General features: G+C 37.7%; 1 protein-coding gene across 2 annotated transcripts in view; it reads left to right on the top strand.

Moving 5' to 3' along the window:
- Window positions 1-1975: 1975 nt before the first annotated feature.
- The window catches only part of LOC109095573 (inactive carboxypeptidase-like protein X2), a 28161-nt gene continuing 16315 nt past the window's right edge, over window positions 1976-13821 (top strand). The window contains exons 1-4 of one of the 2 annotated variants that reach the window (XM_042762678.1): window positions 1977-2106; window positions 7509-7746; window positions 11763-11837; window positions 12406-12615. In XM_042762678.1, the coding sequence (XP_042618612.1) occupies window positions 7587-7746; window positions 11763-11837; window positions 12406-12615 (445 nt within the window). In that variant the 5' untranslated portion in view covers window positions 1977-2106; window positions 7509-7586. Of the gene's footprint in view, window positions 2107-7508; window positions 7747-11762; window positions 11838-12405; window positions 12616-13821 lie in introns of both variants that reach the window. The other variant, XM_042762679.1, reaches the window with a different exon arrangement.

Here is a 13821-nt window from a genome sequence, read left to right as displayed (position 1 = left end):
AAGTGATGGCCAAGGAGTTTGTGCCTGTAGACACATGCTTAGAACAGAGAACAGCAGAATGTCCAGGCTGCTCTTTTTCACACAACAAACACGATTGAGGGTGATGTATGTTCAAAAAAGGAATTTCACAACGCATGATGCCAGATTTGACATTGGTTCACATTAGGGCTCCACAGTTTGAAAATCTAATTGCAATTTTTCTGATAGAAATTGCGATTGTATTAAAACAAAAGAAAAATTCCAGGTTTGCTGTGCTGGTTTTATACTGGAAAAAATGGTATAGAAATTGCTAGTAGTTTGAATTAACACATTGAATTAAAATTGAAATTTAAAGTAGAAAAACTGAAATAGTCTTTTCTGTAATGCTTTATTTTGATGGTCCCTTTTGAAAATTCTGATGACGAATCAGTAACGTTGCAAGTACATGTCAACTTATTCTAACCCTAACCCCAACAGTCTACTAATACTCTACTAACATTCTAACGAGAGTTAGTAGATATGTAGGTGCAATGTTACTTATAGTCAACAGGATGTGTTAAAGGGACCATCAATATAAAGTGAAACCATTTTTTTGTAAAACGTCAATAATTAGTTTTATTTACAACTTTTAGAAATAATTTTTACTATGTAGGGTTGCATAATTTGGCCAAAATTTTGTGATTATGTAACAATATAGCTTATAAATAAATTTTATAAATAAAATGTAAAAAAAAATTTTTTTAAAAAAAATACAATTATTAAACAAGTATTTTAGAAAAATAATATATAATATTAATAATAGAATTTTATTTTACATTAAAAATATATAATTACTTTGCAAATATCTTCACTTTGCTTCATATATAAAAAATATACATCACATGAGTTTGATACTTTTGTGTTTTTATTTTATTTTATTATTATTATTTATTTATTTAATTTCTTTTTGTGAACTTAGTAGCCCTGTGTCCACATCTTCTTTTGCTATATGGAAAAGAGCTTCCGGGACATTATGCTAGATATCTTCGTTTGTGCTCCACTGAAGAAACAAAGTTGTACACGCTCGCAATGGCATGAGGGTGAGTAAATGACCATTTTAATTTTGGGGTGAACTGTCCTTTTAAATATTTCTGTAATTTTCTTTAGTTCTATTATTAAGTTTTTCAACTCATTATTGAATTTATGGGGTAATGATGCACGGAAGAAACAGAAAGGGAGAGAGATATTTTTCTTGCCAAAGCCCATCTGTTTAATCAGACTGTTCAGATATCTCCTGCATTGCCGAACTGGAAAAAATAATAATAAATCGGGCCAATGCCCACTGTTTTAAAAGAGATGGCTATACAGTACATCTTTCACATATCAGCATATTGGCCACAGTTCCCCTCACCCCTTCTTCACTGCTTTAAACATTGTTGCCTGTTCCCCTTCATCACATGCTCTGTGGTTCGTGATAAACCTCTTTGTCAACATTTTAGTGCTGTGAGTCAGAGAAGCACACTGGCATTTCTGTGATTAAGATGATGAAAGCTTTGTTCATACTCATGGTTAGCTGTATTTTCTTTACACACTGCACTACCTTGTGTCACAGATTTACATTTTTTCTCTTTCAGAAATGTAAAATATCTAGCTTTTTATGGTGCGTCATGTGCATATTTAACGAAAGCTTTGTGCTAGTTGAAAGCTGTAGATTATGTGTGCTGAGGCATTCTTTCAACCTGCTCCCCATCTGAATCTTGGGAGCCTTCTGGCTGAAATCCCCCTCCTCCATCTTGCTGTGTTTCATAACTTTTCTTTTTCTTTCTCTTTCTGCATCTCACTCTACTCTCTGAGCTGTATGTTCTGGTTCTTTCCCTCCCCTCCCTCCTTTATGGACAGTTTTCCTGCTCTTAGTACTTTTATACCAGATTATCCTTACACCCCCCTTTAAGCTCTTTTTCCATCTCTCTCTCCTCCCTCTGCTCACCCTTCTTAATGATCTTCACTAGGGTCTGCAGATGCGGTTCTTCCCAGGTCATACTGTGGTCAGTCAATTCAGAATCTGAGCAGAGATGTGCTTCATGTATGTTTTCATCCCTCACAATTCAAAGGCAGATGTGTACACAAACACAAATATACAGCTCTCTGGTAAGTAAAGACTGTCTACAGTATCTGTCTGTCTGTCTGTCTACAGTATCTATTTATCTGTAGTATCTGTTTGTCTGTCTGTAGTATCTGTCTGACTGTCTACAGTATCTGTATCTCTGTAGTGTCTTTCTGTCTGTCTGTCTACAGTATCTGTAGTATCCTGTTCTTTCTTTGTATGTTTTGTATGTTCAGATATTCATATAACAAAATATATACAAATTAAAACCTAAATAGGGACATAGTAGTGTACTTAAAGTATGATGTAAAGTTCACTTAAAGAAAACTTATGAGTGTGCTTGCAGTATAAAACTACTAAACTAGAAGTTTACTGAGACTATACTTCAAAGTGTGCAAATTATTTATTTTAATTAAGCTCCAAATGCGCGCAAATGGTTTAAAACGCTTGAATTTGCAAGACTTAGAAACAAGTGCAAACGATCAATTACTATCCGTTTCACCCCTACAAGCGAGTGAACAACGCGAATCAAGTTAGGAATTTTACATCACTATTCAAGATAGCCTGTCGGGCAGGGCAGTGATGCATTTTGGTAGCCTGACTGGAAAACATAATTAGGGATGCACCGATCATGATTTTTCATGGCCGATTCCGATACCGATTTTTTACAAGCAAACTGGCTGATTCCGATACCGATTTCCGATTTTTTTTTTTCCTTAAGCAACAAACAAGAAAGAAGGAAAGTATGCATAAACAAGATGTTTATTTGGTATTTAATAGGCCAAACTGGCTTTTGGCTATTGAAAACAATAACCATTACCATCTGAAATGAACGGCAGTAACTGCACAGTAAATAGCCTACATTCAATACAAACATAGATGGTACAGACATCAGCATTTAGCTTTTGTTTTTGAATTGGGTTGAAACTACATAAAGTGGCTTTAAATGAAAAGATTAACTGTAACCATGTGAAATTAAAGGCAACAACTGCATAGTTCTTCAATCCAAACAACACAATCAACACACATTCAGTGAGATGTTTCTTAATCAGCATTCAGTATTTGTTTTAGTTTTTAAATTTGGTTTTAAATAAAAAAAAAAAATCTTTACCAGTGAGACCTAAATAAAAGAATGCTATATAAATAAATTATTCCAAAATGTTACAATCAAATAATGTTGGTGAAAATAAAACAAAGATGCAAAGTATTTCATTCGTCCAATTAAAAAAAAAAAAAAATAGGGTAATGATTCACATCTATATTTTTTTACTTGAGCCAATGAAAAATAAATAACAACTATTGGCTCAAGTTAAAAAAAAAAACAGATAGATGTTGAATCATTACCCTAAAATGTTTTTAATTGGATGAATGAAACACTTTTTTTCAGTGTGCTGCTGCAGCAGTGATTTTTAAATCAAATTAAATTAGTCGATGTAATTTTAAGGTAAAATAAAATTAATCATCCTATACAGAACTGAAATTTACTTCTGGCTTCTCAAACGTGTATGCAAGTTCTACTGTACACACACACACAAAAAAAGCGTTTTAGTCCTTTTCGTTTCTCATCCAACACGCAAGAAGTTGAGCTGAACATCCCTTCACTGTCTGCACTTCAGTGAGCGGCGCAGGAAAGGGGCTCTTATTTTGTGCTTCTTTTGCGCTTCCTGCTATCTGTGCCTCAGACATGTAGCTCTGCACTTCCAGTGCTGAACGGCTGCCCGTGTCCTGTGCACAGATTTCGAAATACTTCCACACAAATTACATGATAGCGAATGAATACAATGTAGTCTGTGCACACGGGTGCACTTTTGGAAAAATCGGCCGAAAAAAGACCAAAAACTGATTTATGGCCGGTCAACCGGTGCATCCCTAAACAAAATAGCCCCGGGACGTCGGGCTAGTGATTTTGCGAGCCCTGCCCCTCAGATCCATACAGTTTGTGAACTATTGGTTTCCACAGTGTTTTCGTTAAACAAAATAAATTATTTTAAAAGATTGACTCTAAAGAATCATCTGTTCACGAATCGGATCATGAACTGTCTATCTATCTGTCTGTCTGTCTACAGTATCTGTCTATACAGGTGCTGGTCATATAATTAGAATATCATCAAAAAGTTGATTTATTTCATTAATTCCATTCAAAAAGTGAAACTTGTATATTATATTCATTCATTACACACAGACTGATATATTTCAAATGTTTATTTCTTTTATTTATTTATTTATTTCTTGCCACCATGGGGATATTACATTAGTCTAAGACACTAAAGACCAACAGCAGTTCCATTCGAGGAGGTGGAAGAAATTCTCTAAAATCTATCAATCAAAGACAGATAAAAATAAACAAAATAAAATTTACAAAATTACATGGTTTGCTATGTATTATGCATGAAGTATTGTTCTAATACTGTGTTATAATACTCTTGGTAGGGGATTCAATATCATTTAAACTCTTAACTTCCTTTTCATTCTTGTCCACTGGACTTTATTTTCAGTCACTTTTTTTTCTAAAGCATGTAAGTTAGTCCTACCCCTCAAATCTAATTTGTGTATTTATAATCACACTTATTGGCAGGAAGACACATCACACATTTGAGATCAACTTCATAAAAAATAAAATAAAATAAAAAAAAGTCCTCTCCTAAATGACAAGCAAAGGTTTATAAGTAAAGGATTCATTCAGATTTATGGCACATTCAGTTTGGTTGGAACAGTTGCTGCAGTTATAAGAGCCAAAACCAGGTCATCAAATTCCTTACCAATATTTAAAAATAAATAAAAAAATCTCTGTCCTCTGATTTGATGCCAACTGTAAGTCTTTGTAACCTTTGTCATGAATACAAAATAAATCAAAGCATAAACACTACTCAAATTCTTCCCAATCCTCAGATCATGATATTATAATAAAAATTCTCTGGACACACTTGTGTTGATGTCCCAGTTTTTCTGAATCCATTTCCTTTGACTCGTTCAGTCTTTTTTCTTCTTCTCTCTCATTCTGTACTTCCTCTTCATCCTTCCCCTTTCCAGTCTGCCACCAGACACACTTGTTCACTCTTTCTTCTCCCTTCTTAACTATCATTGGACTTGCCAATTATAAAAGGAAATTGCACCCAAACCTTAAACAATTTTAGTCCCTTCAGACCTTAAAATCAAAATTGAACCTCACCAAACCAAAATAATATAAGATCTATGCATTTTATTTACGTTAAAATACTTTCTTCGGTCCCTGCTTAGAATGCAGAGACGAATTAAACTATCCATACAATTAGTGTAGATATAAACACTGTTAGGCCCCGTTTAAACTAGTGCATTTTCGTTTTAAAACGCATAACTTTTGCTACGGTTATGCCTATCGTTTACACTACTCTGGAGTTTTTGACCATCGAAAACAGAGACTTTCGAAAACGCTGCAGACCCCGTTTTAGTTTGAAAACTCTGGGGTTGCTTTTCAGTGTAAACAGACCAAAATGGATACTTGAAAACGATGGCGTGGCTGCCCACATTCGCTCTGCATATCCTTGACGACCGTATAAACCATAACAACATGCGCATTGTTGTACCCATAGATGTATACGTAGATTCCCCATTCAGTCACTTCAAGCACATATACACATCCGCGATCTAAATATTAGGGAATCTACCTATTCATATCTATGGCTGTACCTGCATGAATGGTCACGTGACATGCATTTTAGGTTGTGTAGTGTAAAAACAAAAACACACTAAAATAAATCGGGACTTCCACTATAGAATGATTTAAAAACGAAAACACACTAGTGTAAATGGGGCCTTAGTCTCTGGCATTTTTAACATTACTCTACTGGTTTGAGCACCTTAACATACCAATATTGGTTCAGCCATCTGCAAGAGTTTGGAATGTGATCTGTTTTGCAGATTCAGTTCAGTTTATTTATGTAATGTTTTCACAATATAAAATGTTCCAAAGCGGCTTTACAAAGAATGGTACCTTACTACTACTACTTAATGAAATTAATAATAATTAAAAGGAAAAACTTGCAGGTGGCGGGAACCTTGAAGAAATTATTTTTTAAAAGCGCACATGCAGAATCTTTTGTGTAGAATAGAATATGAGTAAAAAGTATTTTTTTCCAATTTAAGTAACTTCAGTAATGTTTATAGGGCTCCCAATTTAACACAATTTATTACAATTAATAAAAAACTGCCCTTTGACCCAAACTTGTGATTATTTTAAGTTGCCTAATCAATTGAAAGCTTTAATTCTTTAACGTAACATTGAAATCCCAACACTGAATATAAATATTACATGACATAATCCTGTGTAATTCCAGACTCTTCCTTTAGCATATATCTGTATATGGCAGTTGGTTTCTAGCCACACCTGTTGGATCTCTCAAGTCTTTTTCATTGAATGATTCTCTGTTTATAGAGCTCCTGCATAAAGTTCTCATCACCTAGTAAAACTTGTGACGGGACGAGCCACGACAGACACAGTGGGCGTGGCGTCAGGCCTCGGAGAGGTTTTTATTTAACAGAAAAAACCAAACAAAGGGGGAATAAGTGTCCAAAAGGGGAAGAGTGTCCAACACAACAGGGAATCAGGTGTCCTCGTCGTGCTGCGGGGTTCGTGGGGGTCTGGCAGTGTTCACGGAGGGAAGGGTCCAGTAAGGGGCGGAGTCCGGTGTACGCGCTCCAGGGTCCCGGGGCGCGAGGGGCGGCGGCTCCTTCTAGCGGCCGCATCCTTCTCGTTGGCCGCGGCACCTGCAGGGGATGGACGGCCATGGCATTCTGGCCTATGGCCGTATACACGGGTGCGGTCCCCATCCGGACCGCGGGTCCGGCAGCTCACGTCTCCGGTGGCGCTGGAGTCCCTCAACGCACCCTTCCTGGACCCACGAGGACACCAGTGTGCATGCGCGCGTTGGGCACGACCGTCTCTCGAGGAGAGGCGTTGGGCTTTTTAAACAGCGGCGGTGATGAGGCTCCATTTCCTTCAGGTGTGCCCCATCACACGCCGCCAGCCCTGACTCGTCCAGCCCCCCTCCTCTCTCCCACACCCACTCCTATCGGGAGCCTGGTGAAGGGCGGCGATTTAGGACGGGGTGCCGGTGATTATCAGGGTTTTCTCCATATATCTCATCACCTAGTAAAACTCTTCAATGGATCTTAAATGGTTCTTTACAGTACCTTGACTCAACAAAAAGCCCTCTACATATCAACAACCATTTTTCTCCATATATGGTTTTTGAGTTGTCTCTTTGCAGAACAAAAAGAGTTAAAGCATCAGTAAACTTTACAAATAAAACTGGTCGACTCTGTATTATTCTGTCTTTCTTTCTTTCTAAAACCCTTTTCAAGTCTTTTTTTTACACTCCTCCGTAGCTCCTCATGTGTTTCTTCCACCCTCCCCTTCTCCTCACACCCCTCTGTCTCTCTCTCACACATTCTCTCTTTCCCTCTCCAGCACTCCCTCTCACTTCTCTCATCAGAGAAGTACTGTCTGTGGAGCACCTCTTCTGTTTGCAGCAGTGAATAAGGCACCATGCCGGGACTGAGGGACCAGACAGCACTCTTAGTTCTCTGTCTGTCCCTGCTGGTTCGCTTCTGGACTGTAAATGGACTGACAGACCACAGCAGCTCAGAGATAAGCCACACAGACCCAGAGCAACATGTGGAGGACAGAAGGGCAACAACTAGAGCAGGTATAAATGACAAAATAGCTGTTGTCTGTCATGTTCTTTTTAACTCTGTTGTATAAAATGTACTTGCACCTGTGCTTGGAGAAGCCACATTTAGTAAGCCAGCTTACTGAGGAAGAAAAATGCTGCTGAATGCCAATAAAAAAATTAATATTTAGCTGACATGGTGTGACGAATGGAGAGGCTGAAAAACTAGTGACAGACTTTCATCCTTGTGTTTCAAAAGAATGTCATGGCTTCATTATGCTTGCAACCCACATTCGTTCTGGCTCAATTTTGGTATTTAATGACAGCTTTTTACAGACCAATCAGTTCCCAGTGGATAAGCATTGTCAGGTTGATAATAACTTGTAATGATCCCTAAAAGCTTCAATAATATCTGTCTACTGGGTTTTAATTAGGTAAAAGAGGTCATTGGGACCCCTAATGTAAGAAACTATGAAATCAGTCTCAAGAGACCATAATGGTTACCAGGGACAAATTTTCTGTGATTTGGAACAAAAGCACTTATAACTTAATATGCAGTTTTCCAGCAACACACTGTATTCATGTAGACAGGTTATATTTTCCACATAGTTAACAGCATGTTTTAAGTGGTACTTTACCAAAGACAAGGATTCTTCTTGAAGGATGCCAGAGTTTTTGCAGTTACATGTGCAAAGCTCTTGTTGACAGTGGCAGATGCATACTCAATATTGCACCTGTGCTTGGAGAAGCCAAGTCTAAGAAGCCAACTCAGAGAGGAAAACCGCTGCAGAAGGCCAGTACAAATGAATATTTAGCTGACACGATGTGACGAATGGAGAAGCTGAAAAACTAGTGCTGTAGAAGTTGAAGACAGACTTTCATCCTTGAGTTTCAAAAGAACGTCATAGCTTCATTACTCTTGCCACTTGGATTAAGGAGTTAATTTAAGAGTTAATAGCGGCGCTGTGGCTGAAGTTTGGAAAATATGGTTACTGCCAGACTTTTGGTATTCAGTAACACAGCATTTCCATTAAATGCAGGAAAGCAGACTCACTCTGACAAACTGGACAGATTAGTAAAATACAAAAAGAAATGAGGAAAAACAGAGGAAGCATCAACATCCCTCCCTGTGGAACCCAATAGGAATGTATGCACTGACTATACATGTCTTAGAGAGAAATATCTATAATGTTATTGGTCACTCCCCAAATTTCAAAAAACATTCAAAAAGATTTCCACAAAGGTTTCAGACTAAGAGACATATTAATACACTTTAGGATACCATTTAGCAAAAAATAACGCTAAAAATGAACATTATTTTGTGTATTTGGTGTAATGAAATGTGTTTATGCGGTTTAAGGTTCAAAAAACACTTTATTTTCCACATACTGTACATTATTGTTTCTCCTCTATGCCCCGCCTTTCTGAAACGCATCGTTTTTTACAAAGCTCATCGTTCTGAAAAGCGAGGTGTGCTCTGATTGGTCAGCTATCCAGTGTGTTGTGATTGGCCGAAAACCTCAAGCGGTGTGACGGAAATGTTACGCCCCTTAACATACTGTGTTGCATGTCCTGGTCAGAACACCAGCGTGACAAGACAAGACAAAATCACCAAGTAAAATCCATTACAAACGAGCCATTTGTTGCATCCAGTAGGGACATATTTACAGAATATAATGATTTATACTGGTTTTTTTAAACATAAAACCATGTCTGCATTTGTGATTGGAGAAACAACAAACAACAACCGCTACTCTGCCAGCGGTTCTCAATTACAGTCCTCGTGCATCCCAGCTCTAAATATTTTGCACATCTCTTTTTGTTAACACACCTAATACAGATAATCAGCTCGTTAGAAGTGAGCTCCGTGCATGAACTGTGTTCCCATTGACATGGTCTCTCTACACAGTGTTTCATTGCTCCCTACTCCCTGAGCAGGGGGAAAAGTCTGTTGAAGTTTACCTCACTTCTTATGGAACATTTATTAACTGATTTGCGCTGCGCAATGTCTTCACACACGGACAACTGTGGCATCATAAAAAATACCTAATTTTGAAAAAAAAAGACTAAATTACACCGCAATGTAAATTTAACGTGCATAAATACAATTTAAATTCACATCTCGCAATACTTTAATGCACTTACTCACACTGAATGGAACATATATGTTCGCTTCGAACTGGAATCAATGGCGGAATATCCGAACGTATGATGTCCACTTCGCAGGGCACTTATTACCATGGTACGTTTGAATAGACCAAAAAAAAATCTGTCTGAAGCCATATAAGAGAACATACAAAATATGCAGAGCAGGGGGCGCGAGGACTGGAATTGAGAACTGCTGCTCTACACTGCTCAAAACTCGTGTTTGAATCATCGGTGGCAAATCCTTTACATATGTAAACATACTTACAGACTGTGAGTCAGAAGCGCCGGCATTGTAGTCTTCTCTCCCAGCATCAGGAAATAGTCCTCCATAAAATGTGCTGCACTCATCTGAATTTTTGGGTTGAACTGTTCTGGAACAGTGTTGTAAATACAACTTAACCACTGAGTTCTAGTTGTGTTTTCGTTTGGAAGGCCAAACAAAGTAGTTTAGCTTTCACAACGAAACAGCATCTCCACAACATGGCGGCAACAGCAAGAATAAAAGGTTACGCCTTCTTTCTTTGTGTGAACATTTGGGCAGCGTTATGCAAATCTTCCCACATAGTGACGTAGACATGTGGTGGCATGTTAGAATGAGCTGATTTAGGGGGGTGTGGTTGACTCTTAACTTTTATAAAGAATATTTCTTTGGGATTGAGACTTTAGTCTTTGCAACTTTACAGATCTTCTTTATTCACCAAGAGCTTGTAACACTCCAAAGAGAAAGGAAAACTTGAAATCGCATCATATGACCCCTTTAAAGTTAACATGAATTCACTATTGACCTTATTCATTTAATATGTGCTCCTGGTCTTATTGTGAAGGATTCATCAATGCATGTTTTTCCAAAGAAGAAAAGTTTTTGCTAGCTTTAATTCAAATGTAAAAACTCTTCCTCTGAGATGACTTTGCTTTTTGCTGATGTCACGGCCTCACAGGCTATTGGCTGTTATTAACCAATAGCTATGTAAGCATTATTTTATCAAGCTCACATCTGTTCTGGCTCTGTTCTGGTATGTAATTCCAATTTTTCACAATCCAAATGAGTTTTAAAAGGGGCTTCACATTGACTTTAAGACCCTTGGCTACTTGGCTCAATTTTGGCCCAGCTGTGGCTCTAGATTCTGAAGATGCTCTAGCTAGACTTCAAACACACCTGTGCACCAGCCCAGGCTTTGCTCCTATCTGTTAGCCAAGATTAGTTAGTACTCCTAGACTGTCAGGCTGAAAAGGGTCAGATGTTTGATACTTTTCCAATCTGTCAAATCTGATCTTGGAACTGACGTTCTGAAGTTGTAAAAGCAAACCGTTCTCCAAGAAACACTTGGAAGGTAGAATTTTTTGGAAATGTCTCAATAGTGTGAAAACAGTTTGACCATTATGCATGAAAAGAAACCACTGTCATTAGTCCTGTTTTGGCCTAAACTGTGGAGTAGCGGTTAGTGCACGTGCTCTGGTGTACATGTGGTCAATGAGCTTGACTGATCGTGTTCCTGCTTTTCTTCTCATCATTTTAAAATGTAAAAATTGCAAAAAGGTCATATAAATCTCCTGTTTTGAAGCCCCCCTCACCATTTCAAGCCAGTGTTGACTGACAGATAAGTAAACTTTTGCCAGATTACTCCTGAGGACTGGCGTCATGGACTAGCTCTGTGGGGGTAATGACACCACAGCAACAGGCAAGAATGTTGCTTAAAACTTTCCCAGCAGGGATGAATACGCCCTTTGGAGACCTGACAGGATGAGTTTCAAGAGCCAGAGCGTCTGTGTCAACATATGAGGCTATGAACTCTAAATGGGACAGTCTGTGTGCATATTAGAGTGCAGTTTCAATTAAATATGAGTTGACATTTTGGAAAAATGTGGAAATGAAGATCCAAAAATAATTGATTATGTTTCTCTAGATCTTCTGCAAGTGAAGATAGTCCCACTCAATGCAAAGATTCATGTTGGACAACACAAACGATTGTTATGCAGAGGTGAGAAGCAAGTTTAACCATAAAATAATAGTTCTGTTATCATTTACTCAACCTCATGTTGTTCCAAACCATTTGACTTTCTTCCATGGACAACAAAAGGTAAATTTTTGGAGAACATCCTGGCTACTCTTTCCAATATATTCAAACTGAAAGAGATTGGATTGCAACTAGCCAATAAAGCTCAACAAAAGTCAATTATATTACAATGCCACATTTGAGACTAAATTTCATTGACATTAATGGCACCATACAGTGTTTCATTTGAATGCATGACGGACATTTTAATTGAATGAAATTATAAACTTAAGTCTGTTCTTCTTGCAAAGCTGTCAAATGGCTTGGAATATAGTGCAAAAGTATTTTGAAAAGAATGGGAAATTCATCCAAAAATTCTCCTTTTGTTTCCATAGAAGAAAGAAAGTCATAGGAGTTTGGAACAGCATGAGCATGAATAATAATAAAAAAAAAAAAAAAACATTAGACAGTGGGCAGTGGTTGGATATGCGCTTGTTGTTGAACTAGCTCAGATGCTAATTCAGTTCAATAATTTTTCTCTGTTCTTTCTTAGTTGTTGGGGGTGCAGGGGAGATCGCCTGGTTTTCTCCTAATGGTGAGAAGATTCCAACAAGACATGACAATCTCAGGGTGCGCAATTATGGCAATTCCTTGTCCTTTCTCATTGTTCGCAATGCGAAATTAAACAATGCTGGGATATACAAATGTGTGGCCAGAAATGGAGACACAGAATCACAAGCTACGACCAAGCTGGACATCCTTTGTAAGTATTTACATTAATATTATCATCACAAATATTACAACAAGGAATGAAGTCCAGTCTGCATTTTTATGATCCATTTAACATTCTGGATTCTGTTTTTGTCAGCAACTATTAAAATACTGAACCATGGCCTTTACTATTGCATGTATTCATTTAGCCAACGTTTTTATCCAAAGTGACTAACAATACAACAAGTGGTTTATCATTATAAGGCAATAAAACGAGAAGTGCTATCAATGCAAAGCTTCAAACATTGCCCAAAATAGTACAAACAAGAAGAAGGAGGAATATAGAAATAGTGAAAGCAATGGAACATATATTTAACTGTTTTAATATAGTCATATTTTGACTGTTTGAATACATTTAGTGTTTCAAAAACGAATGGGTTAAAATTAGGGCTGGCGAAGTTAATGCGTTATTATCGCGTTAACGCATTAATTGATTAACGCCGACAGTTATTTTATCGCTTGTTAACGCAGTTTTTTTTTATTATTATTATGAAAGTCCGTTACTCACTGGCTCTGAATACACATACATACAGACAAATCATGGGTCACAGGAGGGGATGCTCCCAATCAAATCATTTAGGCTAAGCATCAACATTCACAAACCACTGTCCACTGTTATTTTTAACAGAAAAGAATTCAACAAGCTCGTAATCATGACTTTATAAGTTGGAAAAAGGAAGTTTCCGATAGCACGTGAAGACAGCAGAGAAGCGCTCTCGCTCAACACAGTGGAGTGAATCATTTTGTTAACTTTGTAGTTTATTATTTTGATTCGTATGGGACGCAGTAACACACGTCCCTCTCACAATATATTGCTTTACAGATCTATCGCTTTTGCCGCTCAGAAATATTCATGCAATCATACAGCACATATCAGAAGATCTGCACTCCGGCGTGGTTAGCACTCACACTCACTGATCTATATATAACTGAACCGCACTCTTGCCCACCTCTTCCAACCGAGCCAGGGACTCCTAAACGGAACGATCAAACTAGTCAAACGAACCAGGCTTTGGGGGTCAAACGCGCTCCAGCACGGTTAAGATTGCCCTAATTATTCTCCCGCATCCCGCACACATCGTGCAGGTCTCTAATAGTAAGGTGCCTGTTTTAATGTTATGATCGAGGCTCTGGACTCTGAGCATAACTTGTTTTTCTATAACAAACTATAAAATATTTTCTATAAAAATGTTAATGT

The sequence above is a fragment of the Cyprinus carpio genome, chromosome A8 (genome assembly GCF_018340385.1).
Source record: "Cyprinus carpio isolate SPL01 chromosome A8, ASM1834038v1, whole genome shotgun sequence".
Classification (NCBI taxonomy): Eukaryota; Metazoa; Chordata; class Actinopteri; order Cypriniformes; family Cyprinidae; genus Cyprinus; species Cyprinus carpio.
The sequence above is the reverse complement of the archived record's forward strand: the minus strand, read 5'-3'. Positions and strand labels throughout refer to the sequence as shown.